At 32.5% G+C, this 23,569-nt stretch overlaps 5 protein-coding genes across 5 annotated transcripts; 3 read left to right on the top strand and 2 right to left on the bottom strand.

Moving 5' to 3' along the window:
- Window positions 1-773: 773 nt before the first annotated feature.
- LOC134836074 (probable peptidyl-tRNA hydrolase 2) lies at window positions 774-1,444 on the top strand. The gene is made up of 2 exons (XM_063851255.1): window positions 774-960; window positions 1,019-1,444. Exons 1-2 carry the CDS (start codon window positions 826-828, stop codon window positions 1,391-1,393), a joined length of 510 nt encoding a protein of 169 aa, XP_063707325.1. The 5' UTR covers window positions 774-825; the 3' UTR covers window positions 1,394-1,444.
- LOC134836073 (transcription initiation factor TFIID subunit 1) lies at window positions 1,404-15,633 on the bottom strand. The gene is made up of 6 exons (XM_063851254.1): window positions 15,236-15,633; window positions 14,758-15,174; window positions 8,193-11,518; window positions 4,257-5,720; window positions 2,118-2,318; window positions 1,404-2,063 (listed from the first exon to the last, which is right to left on the bottom strand). The coding sequence occupies exons 1-6, from the start codon at window positions 15,376-15,378 to the stop codon at window positions 1,462-1,464; spliced, it is 6,153 nt and encodes a 2,050-aa protein (XP_063707324.1). The 5' UTR covers window positions 15,379-15,633; the 3' UTR covers window positions 1,404-1,461.
- On the bottom strand, window positions 12,403-14,049 carry LOC134833333 (mucin-2-like). The gene has a single exon (XM_063847626.1). The coding sequence runs from the start codon at window positions 14,047-14,049 to the stop codon at window positions 12,403-12,405; it is 1,647 nt and encodes a 548-aa protein (XP_063703696.1).
- Window positions 15,634-15,694: 61 nt separating the features above from the next.
- LOC134833876 (evolutionarily conserved signaling intermediate in Toll pathway, mitochondrial) lies at window positions 15,695-18,302 on the top strand. Its single transcript, XM_063848358.1, has 2 exons — window positions 15,695-16,671; window positions 17,999-18,302. Exons 1-2 carry the CDS (start codon window positions 15,744-15,746, stop codon window positions 18,271-18,273), a joined length of 1,203 nt encoding a protein of 400 aa, XP_063704428.1. The 5' UTR covers window positions 15,695-15,743; the 3' UTR covers window positions 18,274-18,302.
- A 106-nt stretch (window positions 18,303-18,408) lies between these two features.
- LOC134833941 (leucine-rich repeat protein soc-2 homolog) lies at window positions 18,409-21,021 on the top strand. Its single transcript, XM_063848450.1, has 2 exons — window positions 18,409-18,658; window positions 18,732-21,021. The coding sequence occupies exon 2, from the start codon at window positions 18,924-18,926 to the stop codon at window positions 20,538-20,540; it is 1,617 nt and encodes a 538-aa protein (XP_063704520.1). The 5' UTR covers window positions 18,409-18,658; window positions 18,732-18,923; the 3' UTR covers window positions 20,541-21,021.
- The last annotated feature ends 2,548 nt before the right edge of the window (window positions 21,022-23,569 follow it).

The following is a 23,569-nucleotide window of genomic DNA, read 5'->3' as shown; positions in this document are numbered from 1 at the left end:
TTTCTAATTTCTAAGTTCAAAATTCAAGTTTTTTGTGAAAAAAATTAAATTTTATAATATATATTTTTTTAAAAAATGCAAAATTTCAAGGAATTCTAAAATATTTGTATTTTTGAAATTTGGAAAAGTTTTCAAAAATTAAAATGTTACTTTTAGAACTATTTCAAATAATTTTTTTTGAATAATTTTAAATCTTAGGCCGCTCCAAACGAAAATCAAAAATAAAGTCCGATGCCCCATTTTAAAAGTCAAAAATCCAAAAGGCAAAATATTTTTTTAAAAGTTATAAAATTTTTCAAAATTTATTGTTTTTTGAAATTTTCAAAAAAAAAGTACAAATAAAAAATTTTCAAAAATTTTTGCTTTGAAAAATATTTTTTAATTTTCTTCTCTAAAAAAATTATTCATAAAATTACTGAATTTTTTTTCAAATCTTTTTGACAGTTATTTTTTATGAAATTTTAATTTTTCAATTTTTAACTTAAAATAATCTTAAATCAATTTTTAATTTGAAAGTTGCAAAATTTCAAGGAATTCTAAAATATTTGTATTTTTAAAATTTATAAAATTTTTCAAAAATTAAAATGTTACTTTTAGAATTATTTCAAATTTTTTTTTGAATAATTTTAAATCTTAATCTTAAAAAAAATAATTTTGTGTTCAAAATCTTAAAAGAAAATTCGAAAAAATTCAAAAAAAAATTTCATCGTTATGTTTTTGAAACACCATGAAATCGAAAACATTTTTGACATTTGTATCGTCCTTTCGCAGTTTCTGTCACAAAGCCGCAAGAACTCATGCTTTTCTCCTAAAAATACTTTAAAAATGTTAGACGAAAAGCAAGTTGTGAGTGGATTGATCATCCTTTTGTCCTTTTTCGTGGGCTACAAATACGGCATCAAAGTATCCGACTCAAAAAAGGATTCCAAAGACGACAAATCTGACAAAAACAATGGATTTGTAAGCATTTCCTCTTCCTTTTCTGGCAAAATTTTTAACAAAAATAATTTTTTCAAAGGTATTTTCGGACTTTTTACGAGGCGACTACAAAATGGTGCTCGTCGTACGAAACGACCTCAAAATGGGCAAAGGTAAAATCGCCGCGCAATGCGGACATGCCTCGGTTGGCGCTTACGAAACGGGCTTGAAACGCTTTCCGCAACTCGTACATCGCTGGAATTCGAGCGGAAGCGCAAAAATTGCCGTAAAAGTCGAGAGCGAAGAAGAACTCAACGCAATTCATCGCAAAGCAAAATCTCTGGGACTTAATTCGTGCGTAATTCGGGATGCGGGTCGCACGCAAATTGAGCCAAATACCAAAACGGTGCTCGCTGTTGGACCAGGACCGGTTAAAACCATAGATGAAGTGACGGGACACCTGAAGCTTTTGTGAAATTACGTTTTATACACATTGAAATCTTAAAATACAAAACTTAACAATTAATTTTCTCGATTTTTAAGTTAAAACCAGAGTCCCTCGCCTTCGTCTTCGTTGTTGGGCGGTTCGTGCATCGAGCGATTTTGTTCGTCGTCGCTATCGGAAATTGCCAAGTCGTCATGCAGCGGCGGCTCTTGCGGTTCCATGCCGTCGTGATGGTCTTGCGGTTCTTGTTTCGTCACAATTTGCTGCGGGAATTGCGGAATTTGACCGCCGGGAGGTCCAAATTGATAAACTGGCATGTTTTCTTCGTGATGTTGCTGTTGTTGTTGTGGTTGCATCGACGAATCTTGGTACGAATCACTCGTGTCGAACTGCATTTGTTCCTGAATTGCCGCCGCCATTTGCTCGTAAGAGTGTGGAACGCTTGGTTTTGCCGTGAAATCCATTACGGGGTAAGCTGGTTCGTGCATCGGCGTGAATTGCATGTTAGTCGGGTCGAATTTGTATTCGATGGGAGCTGCGGGGATGTCAAAATCGCGCGATGAAGAAGGAGCTGGAGCGGATGGGGCGAGGAAAGTGTTGCTCGATGACGTTGACGGTTGATTCGATGGATTAATGTTGCGATTATTCATCGATAGGAAGTCGCTGGGATCGTAATTTGGATCGATGTCGATTGAATCGTCTACAAAAAATTGCGTTAAAATATTTTTTTGGATAAAATTGAGAGAATTCTTACCTCCGCCTTGCGTTTGATTGTAAAAACCGATGCCACTGAGTTGAACCATCGCTTCGGCAGCTTGTTGACTGTCATCTTCGCCTTGACCCATCATGCTGCTTGACATTTGAGTGCTGTTGGCACTTTCTCCTTGTACTAAACAGTCACCGACGTTGTCGACGTCTTCGAATTCTTCCTCGTCGTCAGTTGAGAATTGTAAATCTGCGAAATTTAAAAAAAAAATTAAATTGTTATCATGAAAATTTGATTTTTTTTTCAACAAATTTGACTTTTTTTTAGGCCAAAAAAATTTTGAAGTAAAATTTTATTGACTTTTTACTCAAAAAATTGAGTTAAATTAAATAAAATTTAATTTTTAAGATTTTTAAAATTTAAAAAAAATAAATATGAATCAAAACTTTTTTTTCAAGTTTAAGTCAAGATCAAGAATAAGTTTCAGAAGCCTTTTAAAATATTTTTTGGACCTGATTTTTTAAAAGTTAAAAGAATTAATTTAAAAAATCTATGAAAATTAAAAAATAAATTAAAAAAATTCAAAAAAAAAAAAATAAATAAAAAAATTCAAAAATAAAAATTTTCTCGTGAAATTTAAAAATAAACATTTTTCGTGAAATTTTTCTTTTAAAAATTATAATTTTATAATACTTTCCACAAAATATAAAATTAAATAAAAAATGAATTAATTAAAATTTAAAATTAATTTGATTTTTTTTAAATTTAATTAGTTTTTTAATTAAATTATTTTTAAATTTAATAAAATTTTTAATTAATATATTTTTAAATTTAATTCGGTTTTTAATCTAATTATTTTTGTAAAATTTATATTTTTTTTTTATAATATTACTATTATATTTTTTTTAAGGCAAATAAATTTAATATATCCATTTTTGTCTCCCCTCCCTCGGATTTTGTCGAAAAAATTAAGGGGGAAAAATAAAAATTAAATATAAAATACAAATATTTTTGACATATTTTGGAATTTTTATATTAAAAAATTTGAAAAAATTACTGTTTGTGGTAAAATTATAGAAAAAACTAAAGAAATTTGCTTAATTACGACATTTTCTATTGAAATGTTAAAAAACATTTTTTTTAAAGTCACGTGACCAAAATTTTTTTTTTTCAAAAATTTTTATTTTGTTTGATTTTTCTTTAATGTTAAGTTCAAATTTTAAAATAATATAAACTAAAATTAAATAAATGTTAAGAATCAACGTTTAAAGTCTAAAAACGTTAAAAATTACAAAAAATTCAAAAATATTTATTTTTTTATTTCCCCCTCCCTCGAGAAAATCCTCATGGGACAAAAAATGAAAATATTAAATTTATTCGCCTAATTTTTTTTTATTGAATTTAATTAAATTTTTAAAATTAATTTTTAATTTAATTAGGCCGCTCCAAATTTTTTTCGAACTTTTTGTCCCAATAACTATTTTTCAAAATAAGGGGGGGCAAAAAAATAAAAAAAAAATTGAAATACTTTTTCATACAAAATTACAAAATTCAAACAATTTTTGATCATTAATTTATATTTTAGTTGTTTTCTTGGTCTATTATATTGATGTTTGATAATTGTAAATTGATTTAAGAGTATTTTAAGTTAAAAATTTCAACCAAAAAATTTCATAAAAAAAACTATCAAAAATTTTGAAAAATAATTTTTTTGAAAAAATTTTTAGAGAAGAAAATTCATGTTAAATTTTGTTTTTCAATACAAAAATTCTTAAAATTAAATTTTTTTAAAAAAAAATTTTGAAAAATTCCTGAAAAACTATTAAAAAAGACCAAAAAACGGTCAATTTTGATGATATTTTCATCTTTTTTTATATTTTGCCCCATTGGATTTTCGACTTTTGAAATGGGGCATGGGACAAAAAGTTCAAAAAATATTTGGAGCGGCCTTATTTTTATTAATTAAATTTTTTTTTAATTATATTTTTTTATTAAATATTAAATTTAATTTAATTCATATTTTTAAATTTAACTTAAAATTCATACCAAAATTCCTACCTAATTTATTTTTTTTATCAAATTTTTTTTTTCATAATTTAAATAATTTTGTTCAAAATTTTATTTTGATATTTTTTTTAAATTTTGAAAAATAAAAAAATAAGAAAATAATTAAAAATCTCAACATACCTTCTTCCAAATTGCCTCCGCCGCCTCCTGGAGTCATACTATCCTTCCGTGGGCGACCTCTGCCTCGCTTTATAGTCGGCGTCATACTCAAATCTTCCGCACTGCCCGGCAAAGGTTGCTTTCTCGGTCTTCCTCTGCTTCGTTTCACCTCTGGCATCGGCGGAATCAGCATCGAACTCGACTTATTGAAGCCCGTTTGCGACATCGACCTCTCAAACCCATCTTCCATCTGCGAATTTTCCGGCGAATCATCGCCATCGTGCTCATAATCAGCCCATCCGCTGTCATCAACCTCATTTCGAGCCCTTTCCTGCGCCAAAACAATATTCGCTTCCAATTGCGTGATATGTTCACTCAATTCGTTCACCGATTGATGCGCCTCGTTGAGCAACGAACGTGCCTGCGACGTCAACGTGTGCTCCAAACCGTTATATTGCTCGCAATTTTGCACAATGAGCTCGATGTCGCCCAAAAACTCCTGTCTCGAGTGATATTTCTGCGCTTTGATCTTTTTCAGGATCGTTTCGAGATCCATGGGACGTCGAATAACCGTGTAATAATCCTTAACTTTCTTCCTGTCGACCGGTTTGAGGAAGGACCAACTTTCCTGCATCGTTTTCAACTTGCCATTAATGATTTTCTCGAAAATGAACGACAACGCGACCTGATCGTTGTCATCCAACAACGGATTGATGGCTTTTTCCAAGCGAATTAAGCGTTCTTCGCGTTCCGCCAAACGATCGACGCACCGCTGAAGCATTCTTTTAGCAGCAAATGTCAAATTATGCAGAGGCCCGTTGTACAAATTCGAGTTTTCGACAATTTGATTGACGTCGGCGAGGAATTCCTCGCGACTTTGGTACCGTTTTTGCCGTAAATTGTCGCGAATTGTCTGCAAATCCATCGGTCTCGTGATAATTCGGTAATAATCTTGCACTTGCTTCTCCTTGACGGGGAACAAAAACGGTTGAACATCCGGCATGTCACGAATATCGTTCAAAATTTGCTCCAAAATTGACGAAAGCACGACCACGGGATCAGTTCTGCGGCGATTTGCTGTTTTATTGCGTTGCAAATAGTCGCAATCGCCGCTGCCCATGCGACGTTTCTTTCGGCCGACGGCATCTTTGGGCACTTTGAGCAACAATGTGCGACGTTTGATCTCTTCCTGGCGTTTTAAGAGCTTGCCGCTGAGTTTGACTTTGGTGCCGTCGATGTTTACGAGATTTTCGTCCTCGTCGTTGAGCTGGCGTTCGATTTGCTCTTCCTCTTCTTCCGTAATGGCGACATTGACGCTCGGCGTTGGGATGGTGCCCGTGTATTGGGGACACGCTTTGTTGGTACGCATGTGACCAACTTGACCGCAAGCGCCGCATTTGAGCTTCAAATCGGGTTTTAGCTTGATTTTCTTCTTCGATGAGTGCAAGTCGCCTTTGAAGAAGCTGCTGGATGTTGGGCTTGTTGCTAAAAATAAAATAAAAAATTATTGAATATTTTTTTTTATTAAAAATTGATCAAAAATTGGTTGAAAAGTGACTTGGGAAAAAAAGTACGATTTTGCTCCTCATATGATAAAATCGTACTTTTTTTTATTTCATCAAAAATCGATCAGATATCAATGGAAATCAACTTTAGAATGAATATTTATTAACTTTTAGCTTTGAAACCCATCAAAAATTGGTTGAAAAGTGACTTGGGAAAAAAAGTACGATTTTGCTCCTCATATGATAAAATCGTACTTTTTTTTAATTCATCAAAAATCGATCAGATATCAATGGAAATCAACTTTAGAATGAATATTTATTAACTTTTAGCTTTGAAACCCATCAAAAATTGGTTGAAAAGTGACTTGGGAAAAAAAGTACGATTTTTGCTCCTCATATGATAAAATCGTACTTTTTTTTATTTGATCAAAAATCGATCAGATATCAATGGAAATCAACTTTAGAATGAATATTTATTAACTTTTAGCTTTGAAACCCATCAAAAATTGGTTGAAAAGTGACTTGAAAAAAATATGATAAAATCGTACTTTTTTTTATTTCATCAAAAATCGATCAGATATCAATGGAAATCAACTTTAGAATGAATATTTATTAACTTTTAGCTTTGAAATCCATCAAAAATTGGTTGAAAAGTGACTTGGAAAAAAAAGTACGATTTTTGCTCCTCATATGATAAAATCGTACTTTTTTTTATTTCATCAAAAATCGATCAGATATCAATGGAAATCAACTTTAGAATGAATATTTATTAACTTTTAGCTTTGAAATCCATCAAAAATTGGTTGAAAAGTGACTTGGGAAAAAAGTGCTCCTCATATGATAAAATCGTACTTTTTTTTATTTCATCAAAAATCGATCAGATATCAATGGAAATCAACTTTAGAATGAATATTTATTAACTTTTAGCTTTGAAACCCATCAAAAATTGGTTGAAAAGTGACTTGGGAAAAAAGTACGATTTTTGCATCAAAAATCGATCAGATATCAATGGAAATCAACTTTAGAATGAATATTTATTAACTTTTAGCTTTGAAACCCATCAAAAATTGACTTGAGAAAAAAAGTACGATTTTTGCTCCTCATATGATAAAATCGTACTTTTTTTTATTTCATCAAAAATCGATCAGATATCAATGGAAATCAACTTTAAAATGAATATTTATTAACTTTTAGCTTTGAAACCCATCAAAAATTGGTTGAAAAGTGACTTGGGAAAAAAAGTACGATTTTTGCTCCTCATATGATAAAATCGTACTTTTTTTTATTTCATCAAAAATCGATCAGATATCAATGGAAATCAACTTTAAAATGAATATTTATTAACTTTTAGCTTTGAAACCCATCAAAAATTGGTTGAAAAGTGACTTGGGAAAAAAAGTACGATTTTTGCTCCTCATATGATAAAATCGTACTTTTTTTTATTTCATCAAAAATCGATCAGATATCAATGGAAATCAACTTTAGAATGAATATTTATTAACTTTTAGCTTTAAAACCCATCAAAAATTGGTTGAAAAGTGACTTGGAAAAAAAAGTACGATTTTTGCTCCTCATATGATAAAATCGTACTTTTTTTTATTTGATCAAAAATCGATCAGATATCAATGGAAATCAACTTTAGAATGAATATTTATTAACTTTTAGCTTTGAAACCCATCAAAAATTGGTTGAAAAGTGACTTGAGAAAAAAAGTACGATATTTGCTCCTCATATGATAAAATCGTACTTTTTTTTATTTGATCAAAAATCGATCAGATATCAATAGAAATCAACTTTAGAATGAATATTTATTAACTTTTAGCTTTGAAACCCATCAAAAATTGGTTGAAAAGTGACTTGGGAAAAAAAGTACGATTTTTGCTCCTCATATGATAAAATCGTACTTTTTTTTATTTCATCAAAAATCGATCAGATATCAATGGAAATCAACTTTAGAATGAATATTTATTAACTTTTAGCTTTGAAACCCATCAAAAATTGGTTGAAAAGTGACTTGGGAAAAAAAGTACGATTTTTGCTCCTCATATGATAAAATCGTACTTTTTTTTATTTGATCAAAAATCGATCAGATATCAATGGAAATCAACTTTAGAATGAATATTTATTAACTTTTAGCTTTGAAACCCATCAAAAATTGGTTGAAAAGTGACTTGGGAAAAAAGTACGATTTTTGCTCCTCATATGATAAAATCGTACTTTTTTAGTACGATTTTTGCTCCTCATATGATAAAATCGTACTTTTTTTTAATTCATCAAAAATCGATCAGATATCAATGGAAATCAACTTTAAAATAAATATTTATTTAATTTTGGCTTTGAAAACCATCAAAAATTGACTTGAGAAAAAAAAACCGATTTTATCATATGAGAGTTGAAAATTGACTCGAAAGAGTTTCATGAAAAAAAAATTAGAAAATAAAAAAAAACTTACACAAAAAACTGGATTTCTTCTCTCCCAACGTCAACGGCGTTCCAACACTCAAATTTGGCTCCTTCGTCTGTTGCTGCAACAACCCAATCTTCTCCTGATTTCTCTTAATTCGTCTCAACTGCTCCTGAATTCGTCTCTTTTCCCGTTTCATTTCCTCCTTTTGCGCCTCATCCAGTGTCGCAAATTGCTTAATAAAGGCCTCATCCTTCGTCGTGCGAATTTTCACATAAGCATCGATCACAGGACCTCTTCTTACCGTCTCAGCTCTCGTATATTCCTTCCCATCCGAGTCTTTAAAAACTCTCGTAATCTTCAAAATTCTCGATGTCGGGCTTTGTTGCGACGCCATTGCTTCTTCGTCCTTTTTGGACTTTGGTTTTCCGCTATTTTCACGTTCTTCCATGATTTTTCGCAGCAATTCTTGACGTTCTTGCTCTTCGCGTTCCATCGAGAGTTGTGTGGAGGTCTTTTTGTTTGCCAACATATTTTCCAAATTCTTTCCGAGCTCTTCGAGATCCGATTCTTCGCTGACTGTGGACTCTCCTTCGTCCGTAGAAAGTACTTCGGCGCTGGCAAGTACTTTATTTTGCAAGTCGAAGATGCGTTGACACTCTTCTTTGTACCGTTCTTGATGCTCGGCGATACTAAAGCGATTTCCACGCGAAAATTTATCCATTCCCTCCTCGCCGGCTTTAGCTTTTTCCGTTGAAAGGGTTCTCACGACGTCAATAACTTCCCAACGGGACAATTTTTTGATCTCTTCTTCGGGAACTTGGAATTTTCGAAGCAGGGCTTTGGCATTATTCAACGAAAGACGACGCAAATCGGCGTCTGTGCCAGTTACGGTTCGTTTCGGTTGACTTTCTTGCTCTTCTTTGTTCTGTGTGGGCTTGTTTGGCATCCGCACATAAGAAAATCCTTCACCAATACCGGTTGGATCAGCTGGTCCGGTGAGTTGAAGGATGCATTTTCCCTTGACAGCTTGAATATAGGCTCGAGTCGTGTTCCAAGGAGCTACTTTTACTTCGTCATCCAACTTTAATTGCGATTCTTCGTCGTCATCTTCCTGCGCAAAGATGAATTTCTCTCCATAACCCGCATCTTTTAGTCTTTGCTCGGCGGCGATCATGCTAAAGTAGGCGCAACACTGCTCCGGCGAGACCATTGCTCGAATTTCCTCCTCCGAAGGCAGTCGAAATTCGGGTTTTATGACCCAAAAGTTCGAATCCATGCCGGTTCTCTTGAAATCCGCACATTGCTTAAGCCGCTTTCTGATGCTCGACTCAGAATGCGCGGGAAAAGCTCTTTTAATGTCATCCATGCGGATTTTTCGTGGGTTATCTTTGCTCTTCCAGAAGAGACGATAGATAAAAACTTGTAAAAAGTCCCGCGTGAAGTTGTTAGCTCGTTTTGAATTTGGTCCAGGCACTTCATACAGCGGGCATTCCTGCCCCGCGACAAATAACGCGTCAATTTCTCGTATGAAATAATTTTGGCGCGTACGAATAACGAGAAAATCTGACGAATTTACGTTATGGGGGTAGATGGGAGCGCGATACATGTTATTTTCGACCACTTGCATCCACTGCCCCGGATGTAAAATGCCCAAAAAGGGACTTGTGTGAGCGATTGCCACTTCGCCGTACTTGAAATCTTGCGGAGCGCTGTCTTTTGCCGCCTTTCTCTTGTAATAAGTCTTAATTTTCGAACACATTCCTACTTGATTCATCAGCGGCGGGTGTTCTTCGCAGAATTCAACGAGAATTATCTCGCCATCACGTCCCGTGAGGTCATCCGGGGTTCGCATAAAGAACACATCTCCGCCTCCCGAGGCGATTCGTTCGGCATTTCGTTGCGCCGCCTTCTTTTTGATGTGTTTCACGAGTGGCAACACCGGTTGGGGGGCAGTTGATGATAGCGCGCCATGCGAAAATTTCTTCATGCCGGGACGATGGAAGGCACGCAACTTCATGGGACCCATATGGGTCGGGATAAAAGGCGCTCGTAGCTCTACGACGGGCGTTGAATGCTGAATGAGGTTAGCTCCGCCCACTTTTAACCGAAGAACCGCCTCCGAGCTCTTGGCTTGGTAGTAAACGTCGTTCGAGATGTTGAAGGGGTCACGATCGGGCGATTTGGGCGGCGGAGGGGGCGTGTCTTCCGCTAAAACGTTAATCACGCCCGCTTTGCCGAGTAAAATTTTGGATTTTTTGACGTGTGGATGCGGGATTTTTACTTTTGGCTGTGGGCCAGTGTTTTGACGGATCGTTGAGGGATCAATATCATCGGGAATTCCGAGAATTATATTTTCGTCGTTGGGATCTAAGGTCAAAACTTTCGGTTTGGGTATTTTTGACATTTGTTCCGCATCCCAAATTACGTCATCCTCCCATTTGCTGTACACTAATTCCTCATTTTCGACGGGGAAAATGCTGTACCAAGTATCGTCTTGATCCTCATTTTGGTTTTTATTCGCCAATAATTGCGCTTTTTTGCTCGAAGTTGATGGTAAATTTTTTGTTCCGGGAATTGCTGTTGCTGGCGGAACACTTTTGCCGGGTTGACTGAAAGCTCCTGCGGTTCGCGATCCTGAAGAAGGCAACCATCCTGCTGCATTTGTCTTGGAATTGAGTTTTTGCATGACTTTGTGCTTAATTTCGGCGCCATCCCACACAACATCGTCTTCCCAATGCAATTGCGAGACCATCAAAAAGGCATCATCCGGTATCGGGTTCGTATTTTCCTCGTCTTTTGTTGGTTCGTCCTCTGGTTTTAACTTGAAACCGTAATTAAAGCCTTCGCCTGTTTCAGGAACGTCTAACATGTCGTACCAAATTTGCGCTGGGCCGAAACGCCAATCAGCGACAGCGGGTTTTGCTTCGTTTGAGCCGCTTGTTTCCTTTTTTTCTTCCTTATCGACGTCAGTATGGGCGCTTAGCAACTTTTCCTCGTCGTCACTTGCCCATTGATCTTTTGGCGGAATTGGCGCAAAGTTTAAAGCGAAGCCACGGGTGCGGGTTGGTTCGTCAGTGTCACTTGTCGAGTCGGAGCCATCTTTGAATTTCGTTTCGCGCTCTTTTGCTAATTTCTTTTTGCGACGACGACGCACGCTGCGCCATATTTGGGGCAATGAACTGATCTTGCCGGGACCAAAAAGGCGGGAAAAGCGTAAAACTTTGTCCTGACTGAAGTCGGGGAAGAGTTCGCGTACATCAGTGTTGGCGTATTTGGAGGGCAGCATAGCAGCAAGAGGCGTATCTAGTTTTCGTTCGCCTGTGTTTGGTCCGTTTGTTTCGCGTTCAGCCAATTCTTGAGGGGTTGGCATGCTAAAAAAAAGAGAGAGAAAATAATTATAATTAATTATTAATAAATATTTTTGGAAAAAAAAATATATTTTTTTTTAATTTTTCATGAATTTAAAAAAATTAAAATTTTTTATAATAAAATATTTAAAAAAAAATTTCCAAATTTTTTTCTAAAAATAATTGATGAAAAAATTTTTTTTAAAATTAAATAAAAAAATTTTTTAATTATAATTTTTTTTTTTGACAAAAATTTAATTTTTTTAAAGAAATTTAAAAGAAACCCATGAATTTAAAAAAAAAATTAAAAAAATTTCTTCAAAAAAAAACTTATTCCAATATTTTAAAATATTTTCTTTTATGAAATTTTCTTGAAAAAAAAAATTGAAAAAATTTAAAAAAAAGTTATCAAATTTTTTTTTCTTTAATGAAAAATTTTGAAAAATTTTTTAAATTTTTTTTCATGGTTTTTTTTTTAAATTTAAAAAAAAATTATCATAATTTGTTATTTTTAAAATTTAAAAAAATATTTTTTTTAAGGTTTTTTTTTTAGTTTCTATTTTTTAGCAGTTTTGAGTTATAAAATGATTAAAAATGATAAATTAGAGCCTCTCTGATAAATTTTTATCCATTTGGAGCAAGATTTGACAAAAATGGCTTTGACACAGTTTTTGATTTAGTTTTCAAAACAAAACTATGTCAAAGAAATTTTTTTTTTCAGTTTCTATTTTTCTTAAAAATTGAAATATTTTTGTATGAAAATTTTATCAAAGATTTTTTTTCATATTTTTTTAAAATTTTTTTCATATTTTTTTTTTAATTTTTTCATGAAATATTAAAAAACAATAAACAGGTCAAAATCCTTCGAAAATTGTTACAAAAAAATAAATTAAAGGCAATTCTTCGCTTTATTTGACGCAACATTTAAAAATTGTTAAGCCAATATAAATTAAATTTGCTGTAACAGAGACGGCCAAAATTGTGTAAGTTGTGATTTCGAGAGCTGACATGCCAGAAGATTCAGGTGAATCAGTTGTTGGAACAATTTCTGACGTTGTTTCATCATTTTCAGTTGTCGATGTGCTTTTTGAAGTTGTTGAAGTTGAACTTCGGGACATGCTGGATGTCACAGTTGTTGATTTTAATGTACTTGAAGTGATTTCTGTTGAAATTTCAGCCGAACTTGTCATAGTTGACGTTGTTTCAGTTGAAATTTCAGTTTCTTCCGTCGTTGGTTGAGGAGAAGGACTTTCAGTAGTTGTCATTTCCGTTGTTAATTCAGTTGAAGTCGTTTCTTCAGTTGAAATCTCTTCAGTTGAAGTGATTTCTGTAGTTGACAAGTCTTCTGTGGTTGATTCTGAAGATGAAATTTCAGTAGTTGGTTCTTCAGAGGATGAAATTTCGGTTGTTAATTCAGTTGAAGTTTCAGGAAGTTCTTCAGTTGTGGAAATTTCAGTAGTTGAAGATGTTGAAGGTTCCTCTGGAGTGGTTGTTTCAGTTGATTCGGTAGTTGGTTCTTCTGAAATTGTCGTTTCGATGGATGTTTCGGTTGATTCTTCAGTTGTTGAAGTGATTTCAGTTGTTTCTTCTTCTGTTGTTGGTAAATTTGTAGTTGAAGGATCTTCAGTAGGATCGTCAGAAGTTGTTGAAGGCTCTTCTGAAGTTGTCGAAGGATCTTCTGAAGTTGTTGAAGGTTCTTCTGAAGTCGTTGAAGGATCTTCTGAAGTTGTTGAAGGTTCTTCTGAAGTCGTTGAAGGTTCTTCTGAAGTTGTTGAAGGTTCTTCTGAAGTCGTTGAAGGTTCTTCTGAAGTCGTTGAAGGTTCTTCTGAAGTCGTTGAAGGTTCTTCTGAAGTTGTTGAAGGATCTTCTGAAGTTGTTGAAGGTTCTTCTGAAGTCGTTGAAGGATCTTCTGAAGTTGTTGAAGGTTCTTCTGAAGTTGTTGAAGGTTCTTCTGAAGTCGTTGAAGGTTCTTCTGAAGTCGTTGAAGGTTCTTCTGAAGTCGTTGAAGGCTCTTCTGAAGTTGTTGAAGGTTCTTCTGAAGTTGTTGAAGGTTCTTCTGAAGTCGTTGAAGGTTCTTCTGAAGTCGTTGAAGGTTCTTCTGAAGTTGTTGAAGGTTCTTCTGAAGTCGTTGAAGGTTCTTCTGAAGTCGTTGAAGGTTCTTCTGAAGTTGTTGAAGGTTCTTCTGAAGTCGTTGAAGGTTCTTCTGAAGTCGTTGAAGGTTCTTCTGAAGTCGTTGAAGGTTCTTCTGAAGTTGTTGAAGGTTCTTCTGAAGTCGTTGAAGGTTCTTCTGAAGTTGTTGAAGGTTCTTCTGAAGTTGTTGAAGGTTCTTCTGAAGTCGTTGAAGGTTCTTCTGAAGTTGTTGAAGGTTCTTCTGAAGTCGTTGAAGGTTCTTCTGAAGTTGTTGAAGGTTCTTCTGAAGTTGTCGAAGGTTCTTCTGAAGTTGTTGAAGGTTCTTCTGAAGTTGTTGAAATCTCTTCCGTAGTCGTTGAAGTCGTTCCTTCACTCGTCGTCGAAATTTCTTCAGTTGTCGTCACTTCCGTTGAACTTGAAGGCATTTCTGTCGATATCTCTTCTGTCGTGATTGTTGTCAAAACCTGATAAAAAAATTGTTCCAACCTCTTATCTCTCTGTAACACTCAAAAATGTTCAAAAATGCGAACCGTTGTTGTTCCAGCTCCCCCATCACAATCAACATCTTCCTCTTTTTCACACTTTTTCTTCACCGGATCGAACAATAAGCCCACAGAACATTTAAATCTCGTCTCATCTCCATTCGGTTCGCAGTAAAAAAACGCTTGACAATCCTCGGGATCGGGGAAAAAACCTCCTGGCTCCGCTAAACATCGCTGTACACGTGTCAGAAATTCATTAAATTCAATTTTCATTTAAAATCTGAAAATTTCTTACGTACTTCTGATCTTTGAAATCGAAAAAAACTCTTCGATTCGACTTTCGTCCCACAAAAAATGATAAAAATCACGAAAAATCCTTGAAAAAAATTAATTTTTGCCATTTTTCACAAAAAATTTTAAGTAAATTGTGTCACGTCTTGTCAATAACTGACTCAAATTTAAAAAAAAATAAATTTTTGGAACATTTTTGATAAAAGCTATCTTTTACACATGTTTTTACTTTGACGATATTATCGATTGCCAATCAACACGGGCAATATTATGTCTCAAAATTGGCCTTTAACTAGTTTCAGTTGTAACAATTTTCATTTTTGACCGATAACGCATAGTTTTTACGTGATTCATACTCACATTAGTTTCAACGGAGGCGGCGGCGGCATCAATTCTTTGTCATTCGAGCCTTCCTCAGTCGATTTCGCAGCATTAGAGTTCCCGCTTTCCGCATTATTGACGAGTTTATTTGCCGGAATCGCATCTTCCAGGTCCATTTCGAAGTCATTTTCCTTCGAAACTGGCTTTTCTTCACTTTTTTCTTGTTTTTCCGCCGTTTCTTCCTCCCTGCGTGGCGAACTTTCATCCGCGAGTTCATTAATATCCGAAAAATCCACCGCCGAGTCGTCTTTTTTCGAAAAATCCGTGTCATCAAAGCGATCGGGGTTGTCTTGCTTGGGATTTCGCTCGTCAGCGCTCGAAGAATCCGCGTCGCTGTCGATTTCGCGACGATCTTCTTCCGTCATGACGCCCGAAAGGATCGATCCGATGCCAAATCTACAAGAATTTCGTTGAAAATTACCAAAAATTGCTTGAAAATGCGAAAAAAGTCACTTACCGATGCAGCGATGAAAGATGTTTCTTTGCTTCTTCATCCAAAAAGTCATTTTCAAGTTGCCCTTTTTCATCGACGTTGCCGAAAAGGAAACCGGTCAAGTTAATTCCGCCTTGATCCTCGTTGTCGCTGTCCTGATCGCTCATTTTTGGGGCGTTTTTCTCCTTTTAAGTCATAAAAATGTGATTTTTTGTTGTTTTTTTAGTACGGCGCTACGTTGAAAATGGCCGCTTAACCAACTTTTTCAATATTTTTCTCAAAATTCTTCAATTTTCTCCGGTTTTTTACTTTTTCCAGCTGCTCTAATGACTTATTTACTCAAAAAACACTAATTTTTCCACAATTTTCTTGTTTTTCCTGCTAAATTTTACAAAAAATCGTGGAGCTAAAGTTTGTTTACTCCCGAAATCGATGACGTTTAACGCAAACTGTCAAACTCAGCTGTACCCAAGTCGATGTAAACACGAGAATCGCATGTCTTTTCAACAAAAAGGACCAAAAGTCGGAAGTTATGTTCGTAATCTGGCGTTCTCTGAGGCTCGTCAGTCGCCGGAATGAATTAAAATCGCATTTCAGGCGAAATTTCGGTGCGACATCGCTTTTGAGATGCACGGAAAAGAGTGAAAAAGCACAGGATGGCGGTCCAGAAGCCGATTCGGAGAAGAAAAGTCGCGACTTTCACGAGAATTATCAGAAAAACATGATTGTTCGTGGGTCTTTTGAGGCAATTACGAACAAAAATCGCGAAACGTACCTCGACATGATCCACGTTTTCGAGAACAAGGACAAGCATCGCAGGAATCACGTCGAATTCATCTATGCGGCACTCAAAAATATGGAACATTTCGGGGTTCACAAGGACTTGACGGTGTACAAAGCACTCATCAACGTCATGCCAAAGGGGAAATTTATCCCGACGAATTACGTGCAAGTCGAATTTCAGCATTACCCGAAGCAGCAACAGTGCATGATCGATTTGCTCGAACAGATGGAGGACAATGGCGTGATGCCGGACTACGAGATGGAAGACATGCTCATCAACATTTTCGGGCGGAAAGGGTTTCCCGTGCGGAAATTTTGGCGCATGATGTACTGGATGCCCAAATTTAAGAATGCCAGTCCGTGGTTGTTGCCGAATCCGATGCCAGATGACATTTTGGAAATTGCGAGGATGGCAGTTGAGCAAATGTGCACGGTAGACAATAATTCGAAAGTGGTGATTTATCAAACGAAAGACGTCGAAGAAAGTATCGACGACACCTGGATCGTTTCGGGACAGAGTCCAGATCAGAAAATGTTGCTGCAAAAGCATGACGTGACGTCGGCGCTGCACATTGAAGGGCCTTTTATGATTTGGTTGCGCGATAAAAACGTGAATTATTACGTGTTGAAGGGAGATCCGCCACCGCCAGAGCCTGAAGAGGATGTCGATCTTGATGGTAAGTCATTTAAAAGGGAAGAATTATAATTATTTTCACTCTTTGCCATCTTCTCAATACTTTCAAAAAAAAAAAAGAATAAAAAATTAAATTTAAAAAAAAAAAGAAATTTTTATATGCAAAGTCGATTTTTTTTAAAATTAGAAACAAATTTAAAAATTATTTTGGAAATTAAAAATAATTTAATTTAATAAACAATCGTTTTTTGTCAATTTTAATTTAATATTTTTTTACATTTAAAATAAATGATTACCTAATTTTAAAAATTAAATAATTTTTTTTAAATCAACATTATTTTTAATTATTTTTTTTTCAATAATTTTTTTTAATATTTTTAATTGAAAAAAATATTCACAGTCATTTTTTTTACTTATTTTTAGCTTTTCATCATTTTAATTAATTATAAGTAAATTTTAGAAACCACCTAAAAATAATTAAAATTTTTATGAACATTTTAATTCAAAATATTAAAAATAATTATAATTGAAAAATTGGCAATTTATTAAATTAAAAATAATTTCTTTAAAATTTAAACACATTTTTTTAATTAATAATTTAAATATTCTTTTGAATCAATATTTATTAAATTTTTTTAATCGGCATTTAAACATTTTGGAATTAATTTTTTTATATAATTATTTTTAGTTTTTTAAATATTTTTATTACTTTTAAAAATTATAGTAGTTTCTATGATTTAAATAATTAAAGTTAAAATTGTCATTAAATTTTTAAAAAAATCTTTTTGAATTAAAATTAATTAATTTTTTTTAATCAACAATTAAAAATGAGAGAAGAATTTTGAATATTTTTTTTAATTTTTATTTAATTATCTTTATTTAGTTTTTATTTAATTTTTTTTTTTCAATTTTAAAAACTTATAAAAACTACTTTTGATTAATTAAAATTAATTTTTTTCATAGATTTTTCAACTCAAAATATAAAATTAAATTAAAAATAATTAATGATATTAAAATATTTATTAAAAAACTTAGAAAAAAAAAATCAGCGATTTAAGTATTTAATTAAAAAATAATCAATTTGAAATCAAATAAAAAAAATAATTAATATTTAATTGAAAAATCAGTAATTATTTAATTAACAAAAAAATAAAAATGAATTTAAATATTTTTTAAATTTTTTTAATTAAATTAATTAATTTTCTTTCATTGATTTTAATAAAAAAAAATTATTAAAATTAATTAATTTAATTAAAAATATTATTTAATTTTTTTTTTATAAAAATTTTGATACGACAAAGAGTAAAATAATTAAATTTACTCACCTTAAACTAATTTTTTCCATTTCTAACTTTAAATTCTCTCCACAGACGTCAAAAACATCAAAGTCGACTTCTTCGGCATGCAAAGCGAAGTCCCCAAAACCCCATCTACTATCACGAGAAGCGTGCACGAGCAAAAAGACGGTACCATCTACGCCATTTGTGCCACAGGAACTTCCACAAAGGACTCTTTACTCTCCTGGATCCGTCTCTTAGAACGCGACGGCAACGCTATTCTCTCCCAAATCCCGGTTTTGTTCAAATTCAGGACGCCCGAAGGCTCACCGTTAGTCGTTCAGGAAAAAACCCCTGAAAAAAGCTAGACTTTGAAAAATTAAAAAAAAAATAGGAAAAGAATAAAATTTTATTGAAAAAAAAAAAATTTTTTTTTGTAACGAATTTTTTAAATTACCTCAAACGTCAAAAAATTGAGACGTTCAGAAATGAGTGATGGTCATTTTTCACAAAACACTGGGAGCTCGAAAAAAATCACGAAAATCGACTAAAAATCCAGGAAAACTCCCGCAAATCTCGCAACTGAGCCATTAAATCGCACGTCGAGCCGCCAAAGTTTCGTGCCGGAAGTGAAATTACTTCTGAACGCACATCGCGAGCCCCAGAAATGACAATTACAAAAATTTTCTCGTCCTAGATTTGAGCCAGAGTGAATTTTTGATCGAGAGAAAACGAGCTTAACAGATGTTAAAAGTGAGTAATTTCTTGTTTTTTTCACGAATTTTGACAAATTTTCATGTTTTTTCATATTTTTTTTCGTCTTTAGACACCCAGAGCCCGATTCAAGCAGTAAAATTTTTCAAGGTTATTGCTACTACTGTTCGCACACAAGCAAAAGCGAGAATGAGTCAAGCTCGTGTTGGCTTATAGAACAGCTTAAGATAAGATTTTCCCGTAAAAAAACGAGACAACTTGGCAAAATTGGCACAAAAACCCACAAAAAAAGTGAAATTAGGCGATGAATATTGGCGGAAGTAGTGGAAGTTCGTCGAGTGATATGCCTCCAGCCCCGAAACAAGTCACCGTGAAGCATCCGGAGTCGAACAAGCCGAAGCCAACAACGAAAAAAGGGAAACCCGTGCAGGCGGATCTCGATGTCATCAAGGAATTTCAGCGGTGTCGCGACGAAAACATCGAACGTTTGGACCTCAGCAAGTCCAGCATCACGATAATTCCGCCCGCGGTGAAGGATTGCACGTGTCTCGTCGAATTCTACTTGTATGGCAACAAAATTTCGCAATTACCACCCGAAATCGGCAATTTGCACAATTTAAAAACGTTGGCGCTGAACGAAAATTCGCTCACATCACTTCCGGCGACGCTGCAAAACCTCAAGCAGCTCAAAGTGCTCGATTTGCGACACAACAAACTCTCCGAAATTCCCGATGTGATATACAAACTGACAACATTGACGACGCTTTACTTGCGTTTCAACAGAATTCGCGTCGTCGGCGACAACTTACGCAATTTAACGAATTTGACAATGTTGAGCTTGCGCGAAAACAAAATCCGCGAACTTACGTCGTCGATTGGGCATTTAGTGAATTTGACCACTTTTGACATTTCGCATAACCATTTGGAGCATTTGCCGGAGGAGATTGGAAATTGTGTGAATTTGAGTGCGCTCGATTTGCAGCATAACGAGTTGCTCGATATCCCCGAGACGATAGGAAATTTGCAGAATTTGACCCGTTTAGGGTTGCGGTACAATCGGTTGACGTCAATTCCGCAATCCCTAAAGAACTGCAACCACATGGATGAGTTCAATGTCGAGGGAAATGGCATTTCGCAACTTCCCGATGGGCTTTTGGCGAGTTTGAGCAATTTGAATAGCATCACGTTGTCCCGCAATAGTTTCCATAGTTATCCGGCGGGAGGTCCCGCCCAATTTACGAACGTGACGAGTATTAATTTGGAACATAATCAAATCGACAAGATACCTTACGGGATTTTTTCGCGTGCCAAGGGCTTGGCAAAGTTAAATATGAAGGAAAATGTCTTGACATCACTCCCCCTGGATATCGGCACCTGGATTCACATGGTAGAGCTGAATTTGGGCACGAATTCGTTGGTTAAGCTGCCCGATGACATTCATTGCTTGCAAAATTTGGAAGTTCTCATCTTGTCAAATAACATGCTGAAGAAAATCCCAAACACCATCGGAAATTTACGAAAATTACGAGTTTTGGACTTGGAAGAGAACCGTTTGGAATCGCTACCGAGCGAAATTGGCTTGTTACATGACCTGCAAAGACTTATTTTGCAATCCAATCAATTAAATACGCTGCCACGGACCATCGGGCATCTCACGAACCTCACTTACCTCTCGGTTGGCGAGAATAATTTACAATTTTTGCCCGACGAGATCGGCACCTTGGAAAATCTCGAGAGTTTGTACATCAACGATAACCCGCAACTCATCAAATTACCGTACGAGTTGGCACTTTGCCAGAATTTGGCGATTATGAGTATCGAAAATTGTCCGTTGAGTGCAATTCCGCCAGAAGTGGTCAGCGGAGGCCCGTCTCTCGTTATCCAATACTTGAAGTTACATTCCCCCTACAGACAAATGTGATTCGGCAATGTCGAGCGCATTCATACGTGGCTCCAACAAGGTATGTCCTCCTCTTCTGATCAAAATAACGCCGATGCATCCGATGTCATCGAGATACAAATTACGAGTCATTATAAGTTTGTTATCAAAATTGGCGGCACTGAATTTTGTGTCTACGAGAAAAATGTCAAGAGATCTAATGCGGGTCTGTAAAAAACAAAAGCTCAATCAAGCTCAGATTTTTTATTTTTTTTTTCACAAGTAGTCATTTTTTTAGTATTTATTTTTTTTAAATATTTTTTTACACAGTTTATAGTTTTTAAAGAAAAAAAAACATGAAATCACAAGAAATAACAATCAGTTTACTCTGATATAAAATGAGAAAAAAAGTAAACGTATATTCTAGTCTACTATTCATTGTAAGATTTTTACACAAGATTATATTAATATTATGTATTGTATATGATATTAAAGCGTAAATATTTAGAATAGTTTATTTTGCTTCAAATAGTTCACTATTATCGATAACGAAAAGTATTTTTTTTTTATTAAATTAAATTATAATAAATATTTTTTTTTTGTATTTAAACTCAGACCCTTTAACAGTGCGAGCATGTAAAAAAAATAATTTTTATTTTTTTTTACCAAAATTATATTTTTATAATTTATTATTTTTTTTTAATTATTATTTTATTTTTAAATTTTATTAATTATTTTTTTAAATAAACTATTAAATTTATTAAAATTAATTCTTTATCAAAAGAATATTTTAAAAGAATTAATTTATTATAAATAATATAAAATTAATAATTAATTTAAAAAAATATTTAAAAGTTTTAAAAGTTAAAAATCAAATAATAATATTTAAAAAATTATAGAAAATATTTTTTTATTTATAATTTTAACTTTAAAAAATTTTACAAAAATTTTAAATTTAAAATTATAAATAAAATAAAATTATTTTTATTAACTTTTATGTTTTAAATTAATTATTAATTTTATTTAATAATAATTATTAATTAATTAATTTATTATATTTAATATAAAATTAATAATTAGTTAAAAAAAAATTAAAATTAAAAAAAAATGATATCAATTAAACATTACCTATTATTTTTTTTTTAATTTTAAAATTTTTATGAAACAAAATAATACATATTAATTTTTATTTTTTTTAAATTTTGAATTTCTAAATTTTTAATATGAAACTAATAATTTTTTAAATAAAATTATAAATTTTTAAAATTATTCTTATATTTTTTTTTATTATTAACAATTTTTTTTTTTTAAATTTTACATGCTCGTCTAGTTAGTCTATATACTTTAAAAAAAATAATAAAACTATATAATAAATAATAATAAACATAAAATAAGAGAATAAAAAACAAACGCACACTAAAAAATATTTTGAAAGAAAAGATTTCATTCTATAGAACCTAATAAAAAAAACTATACAACATTAAAAAACAACAAAAAATAACAAGAAACAAACCAACAAACATACAACAAATAAAAAGCAACGTAGAAACTATATATTTGTATATGAAAGAAGCTTAATATAAACAAAAACAAAAGAAAATTCAAGATTTTTTCGAAAACATGAAAATTTTTTCCTATATGATCTATCAATCAATCAACCTGCATGATACTTACATGCGAAACCGATGCATGTAATATTTGTGTTACAATGTTGTCACAAAAAAAAATAAATTTTTACAGCAAAGCTGCTGTATAATTATTAAACATAAAATAAAGAAAAATAATTATACGTGGATTAGAATAAAAAATAAATGAAAATGAATGTTTAATGGAATCATAAAAATAAGACAAAAAAATATATAACATAAAAAAGTATAAAAAAAATAATGACTATCAAAAAAAAAATGATAAACTATTTATCACAAACTATAAAAAAAATTATTTTTTAATAATATAAAATTATATTATACAAACGAAACACGACTATATCTTATGACAAAAGTCTCGTTCTTTATAAACTATCATTATTATATTATTATTGTTTTAGAAAAAAAAACAGCGAATTCCTTCTTTTTTTATTTCAACGCACGCTTTTCCTATATATTTATAAAAAAATACATATATTGATTGACGATCAACTATATGCGTCTCCACTTAAATGCAGTTTTTTCGCCCAAAATTGCATTTAAGTCACGAGATTGTATGTAAACGATAAAAAAAAATACAAAAAGATGTAATCATGTGTCATATTTATATATATAGAAAAGTTATCGCCCAAAGATAGCGCCATCATTCATATTATTTTATGAAAAAAATATGAATTGTTAAGAATTGTCCATAAGATAAAAATTTGTGGATAAAAAAAATATTATTAGAGTAATGAAACTAAAAAAAAAAATAAATATGATTATTAGTTAATAATTTTTGTAAAAATAAAACAAATCAAGGCCAAAATGTTGTTTATAAACATTCATTATTAATTAATCAATTTAAAAAAAATATACAGAAAATGCATTTTTTAATATAAAATATTTTTTAAAAATATTTAGTTTTGTAACGAAAAATAAAAAAAAAACTTTTTTTTTCTAATCAACATAATTTTTTTACAACAAATGTGATCCTGCATTTCAATTTGCGTTATATTTTCTTTTATTTAAAATAAACATTTTGAGAACAGTTATAAATTAATAAATAATAAAAATATCGACAGTAAATGTAAATTGTAAACTCAATCACAATACTATTAAAGAAGAAAAGAAAAAAAATATGTAAGATTGATCTAATTATTAGTTTAAAGTTAAAATTAAACAAAAGAAGAAAAACGATTTGATTGAACTCTGATAATAATAATCTTATTAAAGTTTAATAAAATTTAAAATGAATGTTGTATATGAACATTTCATGATGTTTCTATTTCCATGGAAAAAAATTTATATTTTAAATTTCAAGTAAGTATTAATTTCTCTCACGAGAGTTTATAACTTATTTCGTCTATATTTACTTATTTTTCATTTTACAGGTTCAATAAAGATTTCGAATTTCCAAGAAAATGAATATTAATGACAAAATAC

The sequence above is a fragment of the Culicoides brevitarsis genome, chromosome 3, assembly GCF_036172545.1.
Source record: "Culicoides brevitarsis isolate CSIRO-B50_1 chromosome 3, AGI_CSIRO_Cbre_v1, whole genome shotgun sequence".
Classification (NCBI taxonomy): domain Eukaryota; kingdom Metazoa; phylum Arthropoda; class Insecta; order Diptera; family Ceratopogonidae; genus Culicoides; species Culicoides brevitarsis.
This window is presented reverse-complemented; position numbering and strand designations above follow the sequence as displayed.

What these genes read in the sequence shown, in the direction of transcription:
- LOC134836074 (XM_063851255.1), top strand. Translation starts at nt 826, where the DNA reads ATGTTAGACGAAAAGCAAGTTGTGAGTGGATTGATCATCCTTTTGTCC. An exon ending in CTGACAAAAACAATGGATTT is followed by an intron (nt 961 to 1,018) that starts GTAAGCATTTCC and finishes ATTTTTTCAAAG; the next exon opens with GTATTTTCGGACTTTTTACG.
- LOC134833333 (XM_063847626.1), bottom strand. Translation starts at nt 14,049, where the DNA reads ATGCCTTCAAGTTCAACGGAAGTGACGACAACTGAAGAAATTTCGACG.
- LOC134836073 (XM_063851254.1), bottom strand. Translation starts at nt 15,378, where the DNA reads ATGAGCGATCAGGACAGCGACAACGAGGATCAAGGCGGAATTAACTTG. An exon ending in CCGCCTCCGTTGAAACTAAT is followed by an intron (nt 11,519 to 14,757) that starts GTGAGTATGAAT and finishes TCTTTTTTTTAG; the next exon opens with CATGCCAACCCCTCAAGAAT. An exon ending in CAATCAAACGCAAGGCGGAG is followed by an intron (nt 2,064 to 2,117) that starts GTAAGAATTCTC and finishes AATTTTTTGTAG; the next exon opens with ACGATTCAATCGACATCGAT.
- LOC134833876 (XM_063848358.1), top strand. Translation starts at nt 15,744, where the DNA reads ATGTTCGTAATCTGGCGTTCTCTGAGGCTCGTCAGTCGCCGGAATGAA. An exon ending in AGAGGATGTCGATCTTGATG is followed by an intron (nt 16,672 to 17,998) that starts GTAAGTCATTTA and finishes TTCTCTCCACAG; the next exon opens with ACGTCAAAAACATCAAAGTC.
- LOC134833941 (XM_063848450.1), top strand. Translation starts at nt 18,924, where the DNA reads ATGAATATTGGCGGAAGTAGTGGAAGTTCGTCGAGTGATATGCCTCCA.